This window comes from Ovis aries, chromosome 22 (genome assembly GCF_016772045.2).
Source record: "Ovis aries strain OAR_USU_Benz2616 breed Rambouillet chromosome 22, ARS-UI_Ramb_v3.0, whole genome shotgun sequence".
NCBI classification, from domain to species: Eukaryota; Metazoa; Chordata; class Mammalia; order Artiodactyla; family Bovidae; genus Ovis; species Ovis aries.
In genome coordinates this window covers 16,348,382-16,364,385 of record NC_056075.1, presented here as the reverse complement: position 1 = coordinate 16,364,385, position 16,004 = coordinate 16,348,382, and the positions used below count along the sequence as shown (strand labels likewise).

Genomic DNA, 16,004 nt, shown 5'->3' with positions numbered 1-16,004 from the left:
ATTCAGCTAAAACATTTCTGTTCAAAGCATCTTATGAAGATCAAGTGAGCTAACTGGGTGGGAAATATCTGGCACAGAAGAGCCAGTAAAATATTTCCTCAATCAATCTTATCTTGTTGGTTATATGCTAGTTGTATTTTATTATTAAATTCAGCTTCTGAAATATTAGGAAGTATTTATTAACTACATTGAGCTTCCCAGGTAGTGCTAATGGTAAAGAACCTGCCTGCCAATGCAGGAGATATAAGAGAGGTGGTTTCAGTCCCTGGGTTGGGCAGATTTCCTGGAGGAGGGCATGGCAACCCACTCCAGTATTCTTGCTTGGAGAATCCCATGGACAGAGGAGCCTGGCAGGCTATAGTCCATGGGATCACAAAGAGTCAGACTAGACTGAAGTGACTTAGCATGCATGTATTACCTAAATTAATTAATTAAATGTTAAACTAAGCATCTAGATATACCTGAAATAAATGTTATTGATGTACTTGCTAGCAATAAAGGACATTCTAGAACTATTTTCCATACAACTTTTGGGGTAATTTTCATCATTGCTATTGTTTGCACTTGATTTTTGTACACAGAATTCACTTTTAGTCTTCATATTTATTCGATCCCTACTGGTCTTCGGCAGTATATTCAGGAGGTGCTTCTGATAAAAACCCATGCAGTCTTTGTAGGAAATGAGAAGTCATAGTGCCTCACTTGATGATTTTTACCTCATGCTTAATAGACTTCATTCTTTTATATTGTCCTTTTTAGCTGTACTGATCAAGCTTTCTTCACTTCATTTTGCTTTTCTTCTATTAAAAGGAAAGATATTTCATTTTAGGTGTATTTTAAACTTTCAGGCAAAATTTTGGTATTGTAATTGTTTGTACCTGTCCATATAATTAAAAATTAGAATTACTATTGATAGCCTTACTAGAATAAGACAGACCACTCTCTAAATGCTGACAACTCCCTACCCTCTATATCAGCTTGCATATTTTGTCAGAAACATCTAGGATTTTAGCCCTCTTTTCCTTATGAAAAATAACTTGATAATTTCTTTAAGCTTTGCTACCACATTCTCAGTCATTCTTTAGACTCAAAAGTTTTGCTTGCCTTTTGTACATCATTAATTTTGTGTCTCACTTTCTCCCCTTTAGGGGATATGTTTTTTTTTTTTTTTTGGAGTTTTTCTTCAGGTAATTATTTCAGAAATGATTTCAAGATTATAAAACTCTGAATGTTCACATGTCCAAAAGTGTCTATATGTTTCTTACTTATTTTATTTTGGGCTCTGCCACACAGCACAGGACCTTAGTGCCCTGACCAGGGATTGAACCCGTGCTCCCTGCAGTGGAAGCATGGAGTCTTAACCACTAGACCACCAGGGAAGGCCCCCAAATGTCTATACTTTGACCTTATGGTTGAATTGAGTTTATCTGGTATGGAATAACAATTTTGAAAATCATTTCCTATTGAGCTTTTGAAGATTTTACTTGACTGTTTTTAATCATTTATAAGCATTGTGTAAGGAAAAATTTATTCTAAATTGAGTCTCATTCATTGTAACTTCCTTTTTCTCTTTAAAAGTTTTCAGGGTTTTATTTTCCCTTGTTATTCTCATGTTTCACAAGATTTTGGGAGTGTGGATCTTTTCTCTGTAATCCTGTTTAGAATTTGGTGGATTCTTTGGATTTTTCATCATTGCAGGAAAAATGTATTCAATTTCCTTTGCTTATCATTGTTTGCTTGTTTTTCTCTCTCTTCAAAACTCCTGTGATAAAGTCACTAGGATTTCTATTAATAGAATTATTTCCCATACTACTTAATTTGTTTAATGTTTTCATCATTACTATTTTGTACTTTATCCTCGTGGAAACCCATGTTACTGCTAAATCTTACTGCTGTTTAAAATAAGTGAAAATGGAACTAAATCTATATTATTACTCAGCGTATCCACTTATTGAAAAATATTTTTTGCCACCACATACTTAATTACCAAGAACTTCTCAGTTTTCTAATAACTTTTTCTTTTTCGTGGCTAAATTTATCTGATGATAGTTATTTTAACTTTTCTGTTTTCACTAAGTTAAGTCCTTCAAGGAATAGTTTTCTGACTTTTAAGTTTGATGCTTATTATGCAATTGGAGGTCCTCAAATATCTTTTGAGTCTTGAAATTTTGTTCATATTTGTGAGTTTCTAAACACTTTCAAATATTTATATTATTGAATGCTGGAGTGTATTTTTTCACCTAGGTGTGAACATAGAATGTTTGCTCTGGCTATGTGATCCCTATTGGAAAAGGGTATGCAAAGAAGCGGGGTGGGTGATATGCAGCCACGGGACCTTCCACTGATGTCTTTGAGTGATTTCTTTCCTTGACTTGTTATTCCTGTTCCTGTCTACTGTCTGCTGACCAGCATCTCCTCTGGAAGTAAGTGGTGTCAGAACTCCTGGCGCCAAAAAAGGGCTCTGTGAGGACTAGTGGGATAGTTCTACTCTTCTAAGATAAGACCAGCTCCCTATTCCTTTCTTTATTAGTCCTGCCCCTTCTTCTGTTTTCACTTGGCCTTTCCATGGATTTTATGAGAAAAAGCTCCAAGAGAGTGCTTCTTTTTCTGCTTATATGATGAGCAGAGACGCTCTCATCATTTGTTGTGATTGTGAATTCCAGTCCTTTGAAACTCTGATAGCTTCAATTTTACTACTAAAATATGGCCATCTCTGATAAAGTGAATTATTTTTCAGTTGAAATTTCCATTGAAACTTACATGTTTATCAATACTAATGTAACCTTTTGTTTAAATATCTATTGACAAGCCAAAGTGCACTGATGATAAAGCAATATTTATTTAAAAGTTCAAAGACTTATTGCATGTTTGATGATAAGCTTGCACTTTGTTTTTCTTTGCACTTAGTTTTTATAAAGTGTTTGGATTCTAAGCTTTCAGCTGCCCTCACACAAAGTGCACCAATGGATCTCTTTGTAGTTCTGGTGATCTGTCTTTCTATTTTGATTTTCCTTTTTCTATGGAATCAGAAGCATGGCAAAGGGAAGCTGCCACCTGGGCCCACTCCTCTCCCAATTGTTGGAAATATTCTCCAGATAAATATTAAGAATATCAGCAAATCCATAAGCAAGGCAAGTGTGATTACTTTTCTTCCAGTTGTTTGTAATGAGTAAATAAGACTGCCCTATGTCTTGTCCCAGACTCCATAGTCCCAGACACCATGTTTGTTAAAAGTGGTTTTAAAGAGGAGTTCCCACTGGACACCTGGACATGGTTTTATTTATATATTTATTCATTGTTACTTATTTTTATTCATTTATTTTTTAATATAAATTTATTGTAAAGTATTGTAAAATATTGTAAAGTATTCATTTATTTAAAAATATTTATTTTTGGCTGTGCTCAGTCTTTATTACTATGCACAGGTTTTCTTTAGCTGTGGTGAGCAGAAACTGCACTATAGGTATAGTGTGTGGAATTTTCCTATAGTAACTTCTCTTGTCGCAACAAGAGAAGGCTCTGTGGCTCTTGGATTCAGTAGTTGCCCCTCACAGTCTCCAGAATGTAGGCTCAGTATCTGTGGTACTCAGGCTTTTTCCCTGCAGCATGTGGGGTCTTCCCAGATGAGGGATCAAACCAGTGTCCCTTGCATTGTGAGGTGGATTACTGCTGGATTACCAGCAGAGCCCTATTAATTTATTTTCAATTGAGCTAGAGTTGATTTACAATATTATGTTAGTTTCAAGCGAGAATATAGAAAATTTTAGAGATTATGCTCCTTTGAAATTTATTGTAAATTATAGTTTGTATTCCTTGTGCAGTTTATTTGTTTTATACATAGTAGTCTATAGTTTTTAATCCCCTACGCCTCTTTTCCCCCTCCATTCTTCCTGTTTCCCCCTGGTAACCACTAGTTTTTTCTCTATGTATATGAGCCTGCTTATATTCTGTTCAATTCATTAATTTTATTTTTTAATATTCCACATATAAGTGATAACATAGAATATTTGTCTTTCTCTGTCTGACTTACTTCACTAAGTGTAATGCCCTCCAGATTAGTCTATGATATTACAAATGGCAAAATTTCATTCTTTTTTATGGTAAAGATGGTAAAGAATCTGCCCCAAATGTTGGAGACCTGGGTTTGATTCCTGGGTTGAGAAAGACCCCCTGGAGAATGGAATGGCTACCCACTTCAGTAATTTTGCCTGGAGAATTCCATGGACAGAGGAGCCTGGTGGGCTACAGTCTAGGGGGTCGCAAAGAGTCGGATACAGCTTAGTGACTAACACTTTCACTTCACTAGGAGGCAGCTGCTGCTGCTGCTAAGTCGCTTCAGTCGTGTCCGACTCAGTCGTGACTCTCCTCTCCAGAGGAGAAGGCAATGGCACCCCACTCCAGTGTTCTTGCCTGGAAAATCCCATGGACTGAGGAGCCTGGTAGGCTTCAGTCCATGGGGTCGCTGAGAGTCGGACATGACTGAGTGACTTCACTTTCACTTTTCACTTTCATGCATTGGAGAAGGAAATGGCAACCCACTCCAGTGTTCTTGCCTGGAGAATCCCAGGGACCCGGAGCCTAGTGGGCTGCCGTCTATGAGGTCTCACAGAGTTGGACACGACTGAAGCGACTTAGTAGCAGCAGCAGCAGCCGCAGCAGCAGCAGGAGGCAGATCCAAAAATATATGCTATGATACATGTGAAAGAGTATACTGCTTATGTTTTCTTCTAGAGTTTTATGGCTTCTGGCCTTCCATTTAAGTCCTCAACCCTTTTTGAGTTAAGTTTTGTATACAGTATGCGAAAATGTTTGTTTCTGTGTTGTTCATCACTGAGTCGTGTCTGATTCGTTGCGACCCATGGATTGCAGCATGCCAGGCTACTCTGTCATCCGCTATCTCTTGAAGTTTGCTCAAACTCATGTCTGTTGTCAGTGATGTATCTAACCATCTCACCCTCTGCCACCCTCTTCTCCTTTGTCTTCAGTCTTTCCCAGCATGAGGGTCTTTTCCAGTGAGTTGGCTCTTCCAATCAGGTTGCCAAAGTATTGGAGCTTTAGCTTGATCAACAGTCCTTCCAATGAATATTCAGGACTGATTTCCTTTAGGATGGACTGGTTGGATCTCCTTGCAGTCCCAGGGACTCTCAAGAGTCTTCTTCAATACCACAATTCAAAAGTATCAGTTCTTCAGTGCTCAGCCTTCTTTATGGTTCACCTCTCATATCCATACATGACTACTAGAAACCATAGCTTTGACTGTATGGACCTTTGTCAGCAAAGTGATGTCTCTGCTTTTTGATATGCTGTCTAGATTTGTCATAGCTTTTCTTCCAAGGAGGAAGCATTTTTTATTTTATTTTTTAAATTTTTATTTATTTATTTATTTTTTAAGTTTTTTATGTTTTAAAATTTTATTTTATTTTATTTTTTTTAGTTTTTTATTTTTTAAATTTTAAAATTTTAATTCTTACATGCGTTCCCAAACATGAACTCCCCTCCCACCTCCCTCCCCACAACATCTCTGTGGGTTATCCCCATGCACCAGCCCCAAGCATGCTGCACCCTGCGTCAGACATAGACTAGCGATTCAATTCTTACATGATAGTATACATGTTAGAATGCCATTCTCCCAAATCATCCCACCCTCTCCTCTCCCTCTCCCTCTGAGTCCAAAAGTCCGTTATACATATCTGTGTCTTTTTTGCTGTCTTGCATACAGGGTCGTCATTGCCATCTTCCTAAATTCCATATATATGTGTTAGTATACTGTATTGGTGTTTTTCTTTCTGGCTTACTTCACTCTGTATAATCGGCTCCAGTTTCATCCATCTCATTAGAACTAATTCAAATGTATTGTTTTTAATGGCTGGGTAATACTCCATTGTGTATATGTACCACAGCTTTCTTATCCATTCATCTGCTGATGGACATCTAGGTTGTTTCCATGTCCTGGCTATTATAAACAGTGCTGCGATGAACATTGGGGTACATGTGTCTCTTTCACTTCTGGTTTCCTTGGTGTGTATGCCCAATAGTGAGATTGCTGGGTCATATGGCATTTCTATTTGCAATTTTTAAAGGAATCTCCACACTGTTCTCTAAAGTGGCTGTACTAGTTTGCATTCCCACCAACAGTGTAGGAGGGTTCCCTTTTCTCCACACCCTCTCCAGCATTTATTGCTTGCAGATTTTTGGGATCGTAGCCATTCTGACTGGTGTGAAGAGGTACCTCATTGTGGTTTTGATTTGCATTTCTCTAATAATGAGTGATTTTGAGCATCTTTTCATGTGTTTGTTAGCCATCCGTATGTCTTCTCTGGAGAAATGTCTATTTAGTTCTTTGCCCATTTTTTGATTGGGTCGTTTATTTTTCTGGAATTGAGCTGCATAAGTTGCTTGTATATTTTTGAGATTAGTTGTTTGTCAGTTGTTTCATCTGCTATTATTTTCTCCCATTCAGAAGGCTGTCTTTTCACCTTGCTTATATTTTCCTTTGTTGTGCAGAAGCTTTTAATTTTAATTAGATCCCATTTGTTTATTTTTGCTTTGATTTCCAGAATTCTGGGAGGTGGATCATAGAGGATCCTGCTGTGATTTATGTCTGAGAGTGTTTTGCCTATGTTCCCCTCTAGGAGTTTTATAATTTCTGGTCTTACATTTAGATCTTTAATCCATTTTGAGTTTATTTTCATGTGCGGTGTTAGAAAGTGATCTAGTTTCATTCTTTTACAAGTGGTTGACCAGTTTTCCCAGCACCACTTGTTAAAGAGATTGTCTTTACTCCATTGTATATTCTTGCCTCCTTTGTCAAAGATAAGGTGTTCATATGTGTGTGGATTTATCTCTGGGTTTTCTATTTTGTTCCATTGATCTATATGTCTGTCTTTGTGCCAGTACCATACTGTCTTGATGACTGTGGCTTTGTAGTAGACCCTGAAGTCAGGCAAGTTGATTCCTCCAGTTCCATTCTTCTTTCTCAAGATTGCTTTGGCTATTCGAGGTTTTTTGTATTTCCATACAAATCTTGAAATTATTTGTTCTAGTTCTGTGAAAAATGTGGCTGGTAGCTTGATAGGGATTGCATTGAATTTGTAAATTGCTTTGGGTAGTATACTCATTTTCACTATATTGATTCTTCCAATCCATGAACATGGTATATTTCTCCATCTATTAGTGTCCTCTTTGATTTCTTTCATCAGAGTTTTATAGTTTTCTATATATAGGTCTTTAGTTTCTTTAGGTAGATATATTCCTAAGTATTTTATTCTTTTCATTGCAATGGTGAATGGAATTGTTTCCTTAATTTCTTTTCTACTTTCTCATTATTAGTGTATAGGAATGCAAGGGATTTCTGCGTGTTGATTTTATATCCTGCAACTTTACTATATTCATTGATGAGCTCTAGTAATTTTCTGGTGGAGTCTTTAGGGTTTTCTATGAGGATCATGTCATCTGCAAACAGTGAGAGTTTTACTTCTTCTCCAATTTGGATTCCTTTTATTTCTTTTTCTGCTCTGATTGCTGTGGCCAAAACTTCCAGAACTATGTTGAATAGTAGCGGTGAAAGTGGGCACCCTTGTCTTGTTCCTGACTTTAGGGGAAATGCTTTCAATTTTTCACCATTGAGGATAATGTTTGCTGTGGGTTTGTCATAGATAGCTTTTATTATGTTGAGGTATGTTCCTTCTATTCCTGCTTTCTGGAGAGCTTTTATCATAAATGGATGTTGAATTTTGTCAAAGGCTTTCTCTGCATCTATTGAGATAATCATACAGCTTTTATTTTTCAATTTGTTAATGAGGTGAATTACACTGATTGATTTGCGGATATTGAAGAATCCTTGCATCCCTGGGATAAAGCCCACTTGGTCATGGTGTATGATCTTTTTAATGTGTTGTTGGATTCTGATTGCTAGAATTTTGTTGAGGATTTTTGCATCTATGTTCATCAGTGATATTGGCCTGTAGTTTTCTTTTTTTGTGGCATCTTTGTCAGGTTTTGGTATTAGGGTGATGGTGGTCTCATAGAACGAGTTTGGAAGTTTACTTTCCTCTGCAATTTTCTGGAAGAGTTTGAGGAGTATAGGTGATAGCTCTTCTCGAAATTTTTGGTAGAATTCAGCTGTGAAGCCCTCTGGACCTGGGGTTTTGTTCGCTGGAAGATTTCTGACTACAGTTTCAATGTCCATGCTTGTGAATGCTCTGTTAAGATTTTCTATTTCTTCCTGGTTCAGTTTTGGAAAATTGTACTTTGCTAAGAATTTGTCCATTTCTTTCACGTTGTCCATTTTATTGGCATAGAATTGTTGATAGTAGTGTCTTATGATCCTTTGTATTTCTGTGTTGTCTGTTGTGATCTCTCCATTTTCATTTCTAATTTTATTGATTTGATTTTTCTCTCTTTGCCTCTTGATGAGTCTGGCTAATGGTTTGTCAATTTTATTTATCCTTTCAAAGAACCCGCTTTTGGCTTTGTTGATTTTTGCTATGGTCTCTTTTGTTTCTTTTGCATTTATTTCTGCCCTAATTTTTAAGATTTCTTTCCTTCTACTAACTCTGGGGTTCTCCAACTCTTCCTTTTCTAGTTGCTTTAGTTGTAGAGTTAGGTTATTTATTTGACTTTTTTCTTGTTTCTTGAGGTATGCCTGTATTGCTCTGAACTTTCCTCTTAGCACTGCTTTTATAGTGTCCCACAGGTTTTGGGTTGTTGTGTTTTCATTTTCATTCGTTTCTATGCATATTTTGATTTCTTTTTTGATTTCTTCTGTGATTTGTTGGTTATTCAGAAGTGTGTTGTTCAACCTCCATATATTGGAATTTTTAATAGTTTTTCTCCTGTAATTGAGATCTAATCTTACTGCATTGTGGTCAGAAAAGATGGTTGGAATGATTTCGATTTTTTGAATTTATCAAGGTTAGATTTATGGCCCAGGATGTGATCTATCCTGGAGAAGGTTCCATGAGCACTTGAGAAAAGGTGAAATTCATTGTTTTGGGGTGAAATCTCCTATAGATATCAATTAGGTCTAACTGGTCTAATGTATCATTTAAAGTTTGCATTTCTTCATTAATTTTTTGTTTAGTTGATCTGTCCATAGGTGTGAGTAGGGTATTAAAGTCTCCCGCTATTATTGTGTTGTTGTTAATTTCCCCTTTCATACTTGTTAGCATTTGTCTTACATAATGCGGTGCTTCTATATTGGGTGCATATATATTTATAATTGTTATATCTTCTTGGATTGATCCTTTGATCATTATGTAGTGGCCTTCTTTATCTCTTTTCACAGCCTTTGTTTTAAAGTCTATTTTATCAGATATAAGTATTGCCACTCCTGCTTTCTTTTGGTCTCTATTTGCGTGGAATATATTTTTCCAGCCCTTCACGTTCAGTCTGTATGCGTCCCTTGTTTTGAGGTGGGTCTCTTGTAAGCAGCATATAGAGGGGTCTTATTTTTTATCCATTCAGCCAATCTTTGTCTTTTGGTTGGGGCATTCAATCCATTTATGTTTAAGGTAATTATTGATAAGTATGATCCCGTTATCATTTATTTTATTGTTTTGGGTTCGGGTTTATACATCCTTTTTGTGTTTCTTGTCTAGAGAATATCTTTTAGAATTTGTTGGAGAGGTGGTTTGGTGGTGCTGAATTCTCTCAGCTTTTGCTTGTCTGTAAAGTTTTGATTTCTCCTTAATATTTGAATGAGATCCTTGCTGGGTACAGTAATCTGGGCTGTAGGTTATCTTCTTTCATCACTGTAAGTATGTCTTGCCATTCCCTCCTGGCCTGAAGAGTTTCTATTGAAAGATCAGCTGTTATCTTTATGGGAATCCCCTTGTGTGTTATTTGTTGCTTTTCCCTTGCTGCTTTTAATATTTGTTCTTTGTGTTTGATCTTTGTTAATTTGATTAATATGTGTCTTGGGGTGTTTCGCCTTGGGTTTATCCTATTTGGAACTCTCTGTGTTTCTTGGACTTGGGTGATTATTTCTTTCCCCATTTTAGGGAAGTTTTCAACTATTATCTCCTCAAGGATTTTCTCATGGTCTTTCTTTTGTCTTCTTCTTCTGAGACTCCTATAATTCGAATGTTGGAGCGTTTCATGTTGTCCTGGAGGTCTCTGAGATTGTCCTCATTTCTTTTAATTCGTTTTTCTTGTTTCCTCTCTGATTCATGTATTTCTACCATTCTATCTTCTATTTCACTAATCCTATCTTCTGCCTCCGTTATTCTACTATTCATTGCCTCCAGAGTGTTTCTGATCTCATTTATTGCATTGTTCATTATATATTGACTCTTTTTTATTTCTTCTAGGTCCTTGTTAAACATTTCTTGCATTTCTCAATCCTTGTCTCTAGGCTATTTATCTGTGATTCCACTTTGATTTCAAGATTTTGGATCATTTTCACTACCAATATTCAGAATTCTTTCTCAGGTAGATTCCCTATCTCTTCCTCTTTTGTTTGGTTTGGTGGGCATTTCTCCTGTTCCTTAACCTGCTGAGTATTCCTCTGTCTCTTCATCTTGGTTATATTGCTGTTTTTGGGGTGGCCTTTCTATATTCAGGGAATTTGTGGAGTTCTCCTTATTATGGAGCTTCCTCACTGTGGGTGGGGTTGTATCAGTGGCTTGTCAAGGTTTCCTGGTTAGGGAGGCTTGTGTTGGAGTTCTGGTGGATGGAGCTGGGTTTGTTCTCTCTGGAGTGCAGTGTAGTGACCAGTAATGGGTTATGAGATGTCAATGGTTTTGGAGTAACTTTGAGCTGCCTGTATATTGAAGCTTAGGGGTGTGTTCCTGTGTTGCTGGAGAATTTGCATGGTATGTCTTGCTCTGGAACTTGTTGGCCCTTAGGTGGAGCTTGGTTTCAGTGTAGGTATGGAGGCGTTTGATGAGCTCCTATTGCTTAATGTTCCCTGAATTCAGGAGTTCTCTGATGTTCTCAGGCTTTGGATTTAAGCCTCCTGCTTCTGGTTTTCAGTTTTATTTTTATAGTAGCCTCTAGATTTCTCCATCTGTATAGCACCAATGATAAAATATCTAGGTTAAAGATGAAAAGTTTCTCCACATTGAGGGACACCCAGAGAGGTTCACTGAGTTACATGGAGAAGAGAAGAGGGAAGGGGTAGTTAGAGGTGACTGGAATGAGATGCGGTGAGATCAAAAGAGGAGAGAGCAAGGTAGCCAATAGTGACTTCCTTATGTGCGCACCATAGTCTGGACCGCTCAGAGGTATTTACAGAGTTATACAGGGAAGAGGAGAGGGAGGAAGTAGACAGAGGTGTCCAGGAGGATAAGAGAGAGGAATGAAAAGGAGAGAGACAAATCCTGCCAGTAACCAGTTCCTTAGGTGTTCTCCACCGTCTGGAACACACAGAGATTGTCACAGAGTTGGAGAAGAGATGCGGGAGGAAAGAGATAGAGGCCACCTGGTGGAGAAAAAGGAGAGTCCAAAGGAGGAGAGAGTGGTCAAGCCAGTAATCTCGCTCTGAGGTAAAATTGGGTAGTGAAGTTTGGGTTTTTAAATGTACAAAATTGCCAACAAAAACCAAAAAGCAAAGATTAAAAATCTAGAGTAGAGGTTGTATTTTCAGCAATACAATATTAAAGAAAAGAAGCAGAAGGAAAAAAGAAAAAAGAAAAAGAAGCCAGAAGAATTATTAAAAAACTCCAACAACAACCACATAGACTATATATGGTGTTTGCCTTAAAAAAAGTCTTTTTTTTTGAAAAGTAATAGTAGGTTATAGAAATAAAAATTAAGGAGAAATAGAATACTTAACAAAAATACTTAAAAAATTAGGAAAAAAAGCAAGAAAAAAAAAGAAAAAAGAAAAGAAAAAAAAAGAGAGAGGAAATTAAAAGGAATGATTGTAAAAATAGTAAAGATATATGTGGCCCTTCTCTGATGTTGTGGGCAGTGTGGGGTCACTTCCAAGTAGGTTCCCTCTGTTTTACTTCTTCCGTTTGCTGGTTTTTTAGGCTCACTAGTTCAGTCGCGCTGTGGGGAGGGGGGATGCTGCAAATAGCACTGTCGTGTGCACACAGTGTCTCAGCCCCGCTGGACCTGTCCCTTCTCATGGTGCACAACCTGCTCTAGCTCTACGATGCTCAGCCAGGAACCATCAGAGGCTGGCCCTAGGCTGTGTGCACCTCCTCATTCTAAGCCGCTCAGGTTCGGTGCTCAGGTAGCCCTCAGAGGCTCAGATTTGGTTGGGACTGCGTTTTGTGCCCTTCCCAGGTCCAAGTAGCTCAGGAGTTTGGCGAGCGCTGGCGCTGCGAGTTGTCGCCTTTTCTGTTTCTGCTGCTTAGTGTTCTGGTTGTGCCACTGGCACCCCTTGTGAGGCAGATGGTGACTGTCCAGCACCCCCAAAAGTCTTATCAAAGAAGCCTGCTTGCATTTTTTTAGGTAGAGTCTCTCCGGGGCTGCAATTGCCCCTTTCCAGCCGTTACGACTCTGGCTGCCTGTCCCCAGCAGGGGATGGTCTGCAGCCGGCTATGTCTGTTCCGTCCTTTGTTCTGTGCGCAGTCCTGGCGGTGTCTTATGTTCAAGCTTTTCGCGTGGTAGCTATCCCACAGTCTGGTTTGCTAGCCCAAGTTAGATCATTCTGGTTATGAGTGGGGCATTCCTGCCCGATTCTTACAAATCTCTTCAGCCAGCACCTCCCGCGCTTCCCTGCCCTGCCCTGCCTTGCTAGTGGCGGATGCAGGCGTCTGTGCTGCCTTTCCGCTGGGGGAGTTACTGTTGGGCTTGTGATCTGTTGGTTTTAATTATTTATTTATTTTTCCTTCCTGTTATGTTGCACTCTGTGTTTCCAAGGCTCGCCACAGACTCGGCAGGGAGAATGTTTCCTGGTGTTTGGAAACCTCTCTTCTTAAAATTCCTTTCCAGGGACAGGCTTCCCTTCCCAGGACGGAGCTCCCTCCCCACCTCCTTTGTCTCTCTTTTCATCTTTTATATTTTTTCCTACCTGTTTTTGAAGACAATGGTCTGCTTTTCTGGTTGCCTGATGTCCTCTGCCAGCATTCAGAAGTTGTTTTACAGAGTTTGTTCAATGTTGAAATGTTCTTTTGAGGAATTTGTGAGGGAGAAAGTGATCTTCCCATCCTATCCCTCTGCCATCTTAGGACCGCCCCTCTACTTCGTCTCTCTCTTTTTTTTTAATCAGCACTTTAGTTTTCTGAGTACATGTCTTTTACTTCCTTGGTTAATTATATTTATTGCTTGGAATTTTATTCTCTTCTATGTGATGATAGGTAGGATTTTTAAAATAATTTCTCTTTCTGATACATTGTTACTGTTTAGAAATGGAACAGATTTCTGTATGTTAACTTTTTTATCCTACAACTTTTCCAAATTCACTGATGAGCTCTAGAAGATTTTTGTTGGGATCTTTAGAATTTTGCACAGCAAGGAGATCCAGCCAGTCCATCCTAAAGGAAATTAGTCCTGAGTATTCATTGGAAGGACTGATGCTGAAGCTGAAACTCCAATATTTTGGCCACCTGATGCAAAGAACTGACTCACTGGAAAAGACCCTGATCCTGGGAAAAATTGAAAGCGGGAGGAGAAGGGGACGACAGAGGATGAGATGGTCAGATGACATCATCGACTCAATGGATATGAGTTTAGGTAAACTCCAGGGGATGGTGATGGACAGAGAGGCCTGGCATGCTGCAGTCCATGGGATCACAAAGAGTCAGACACGACTGAACAACTGAACTAAACTTAGAATTTTGTAAGCATAGTATTTATCATTTACAAATAGGGACAGTTTTTCTTCGTTCTTTTCAGTTCCTTTTATTTCACTTTCTTTGATTGCTATGGCTTTGATTTCCAACATGATATTTTGAGTAAAAGTGACAAGAGTAGGCATCCTTATCTTGTTCTTGATTTTAGAGAAAATTCTTTCAGTTTTTCACTGACAAGTATGATGATGTTAGCTGTGGACTTATTATATATGTGACTTTTAAATTATGTTGAAGTATGTTGCCTCTATACCTACTTTGTGGAGAATTTTTAATCTTAAATGGATATTGGATTTTATAAAAAACTTTTCTACATCTATTGAGTTATCCTATGAATTTTATTTTTCCATTTGTTAATGTGATGTATCACATTGATTAATTTGATAATATTGAACCATACTTGCATCCCTGGGATAAATCCCACTTGTCCATGATGTATGACACCCAGACATGATTTTAGATGGTGTGAAGCTAAAGGTTGCCAGAAAGGATTGAGATCAATGAGATCATTGTTGAAATTATCAAAAGTAGGAATTCTCTGTCCATGTTGTGACCTATGTGTCCTTTATAGCATTTATTTTTGGTGAATTCTAATGGCAATGAAATTGCTTTAATTTTTAAATACTGCATAGTTACAGAGTGACTACCCCAAAATTTTCCTGAAAGAATAATACAGTGATTTGAAATCAAGGAAATAACCAAGTTTCAAAAGATTTCACAGCTTCTATTGTATTTTCAATGAATGAATAACTGTTCTCTAGCTCTTTAAATCTTGAAGGAATTATCTGAAATCTGACTTCTCTGGGAAAGGTAGTTATTAGAGTACTGCTCCTGGAAGCTCCTCCTTCTGTGTATCAGACTCTGATTTTGAAGAGATTGTGTCAGCACCCCAGCTCATACACTTGTTAACTCACAGCCTTGGTCAAATTTTAAAAATCTCTCTGAGATTTGATATTTATTTCTTTAAAATGTGAATAATAATTATTCACAAATATTAATACCTGAGCTTAACAAGTTATTGAATGCCTATTTTCAGTACCACGTGTGTCAGATGCTGGAAATTTTCAGAGTGAAAGAAAGTGAAAATTTTAGTCACTCACTCATATCCGACTCTGTGTGACCCCATGGACTGTAGCCCACCAGCCAGGCTCCTCTGTCCATGGAATTCTCCAAGCAAGCATACTGGAGTAGGTAGCTCTTCCCTTCTCCCAGGGATCTTCCCAACCCAGGAACGGAACCCAGGTCTCTCACATTGCATGCAGGTTCTTTAACTATCTGACCAGTGAATTAAAAAAAAAAAAGATCAGCAGTAAGGAATTTACAGTCTAGATGGTAGGCATATATTTATGAAACAGTTATGCAAATAAGTGTATGATTATAAACCACGTAATAGGAACACAATAGAGAAAGGTGATGTAGTTTAAAGAATTACAGGTAGGAGGCATAGTCAGTAAAGGTTCTCTGTGGAAGTGAAATTGGAGCTGAGATCTGAAAAATAATTAGACATTAACTGGATAAAATACAGGTAACGTTTGTTCCATCATTTTTCTCAGTCTGGAGCAGACTTAGTTATTGGAATGTCTAAAAGAGGACCAATTATTTTGTTGCCCAGAGAGTAGGTAAAAGCACAGTGTGAGATGAGATTAGGCAGGAAAGCAGGGACCAGAGTGTGTAGATCTTACAGGGATTTTAAGAATATTGGTCTTTAGCATAAGAGCAATATGATGTTCTTTAACATTTGCTTTGTAAAATGAGTTGTTGTGTGGAGAATGAATTATAAGGTGGCAAAAGGACTCAAACATTGGACAAGTTGAAAGAATGAAAGTCTATACCATGTAGTACACTAAATAAGCTGCCATGACAGAAAGATCACAATAATGCAGTGACTTAAGGAAGACAGTTTATTTCTGCCTTCCACATAGAAGGCATAGAGTTAAGTGCTGCTGGGCTGCCTCTCCTTCACCAGGTCTTTCAGAGAACCAGATCTTCTCAGTCTTGTAGTTTACCATCCTGTGCTCTAAGGCTGTTGTTCTCATTTGCAGTCACAGAGGGGTCATCTCCACGCTGTCATTTCAACCTATGGATATGAGGAGAAATGAAAGATGTGTTGTCACCCATTTATGCCGGTGTAGAATTTGTGCACATCCCTTCTGCTTATCTCAGTTCGTGGAAACTTATTTACATCATCACACTGGGAAGATGGAAAATGTCTGTGGCTACGTCCTTGTGTCTTTTGAAGGTTTAGAGTTCTCTGGTGCTAAA

At 38.1% G+C, this 16,004-nt stretch overlaps 1 protein-coding gene across 2 annotated transcripts in view; it reads left to right on the top strand.

Annotated features, from left to right (window-relative positions):
* Window positions 1-2,942: 2,942 nt before the first annotated feature.
* The window catches only part of CYP2C19 (cytochrome P450 2C19), a 252,248-nt gene continuing 239,186 nt past the window's right edge, over window positions 2,943-16,004 (top strand). For both annotated transcript variants that reach the window (XM_060404415.1, NM_001205152.1), the window contains 1 exon segment: window positions 2,943-3,131. In XM_060404415.1, coding sequence (XP_060260398.1) covers window positions 2,964-3,131 — 168 coding nt within the window. In that variant the 5' untranslated portion in view covers window positions 2,943-2,963.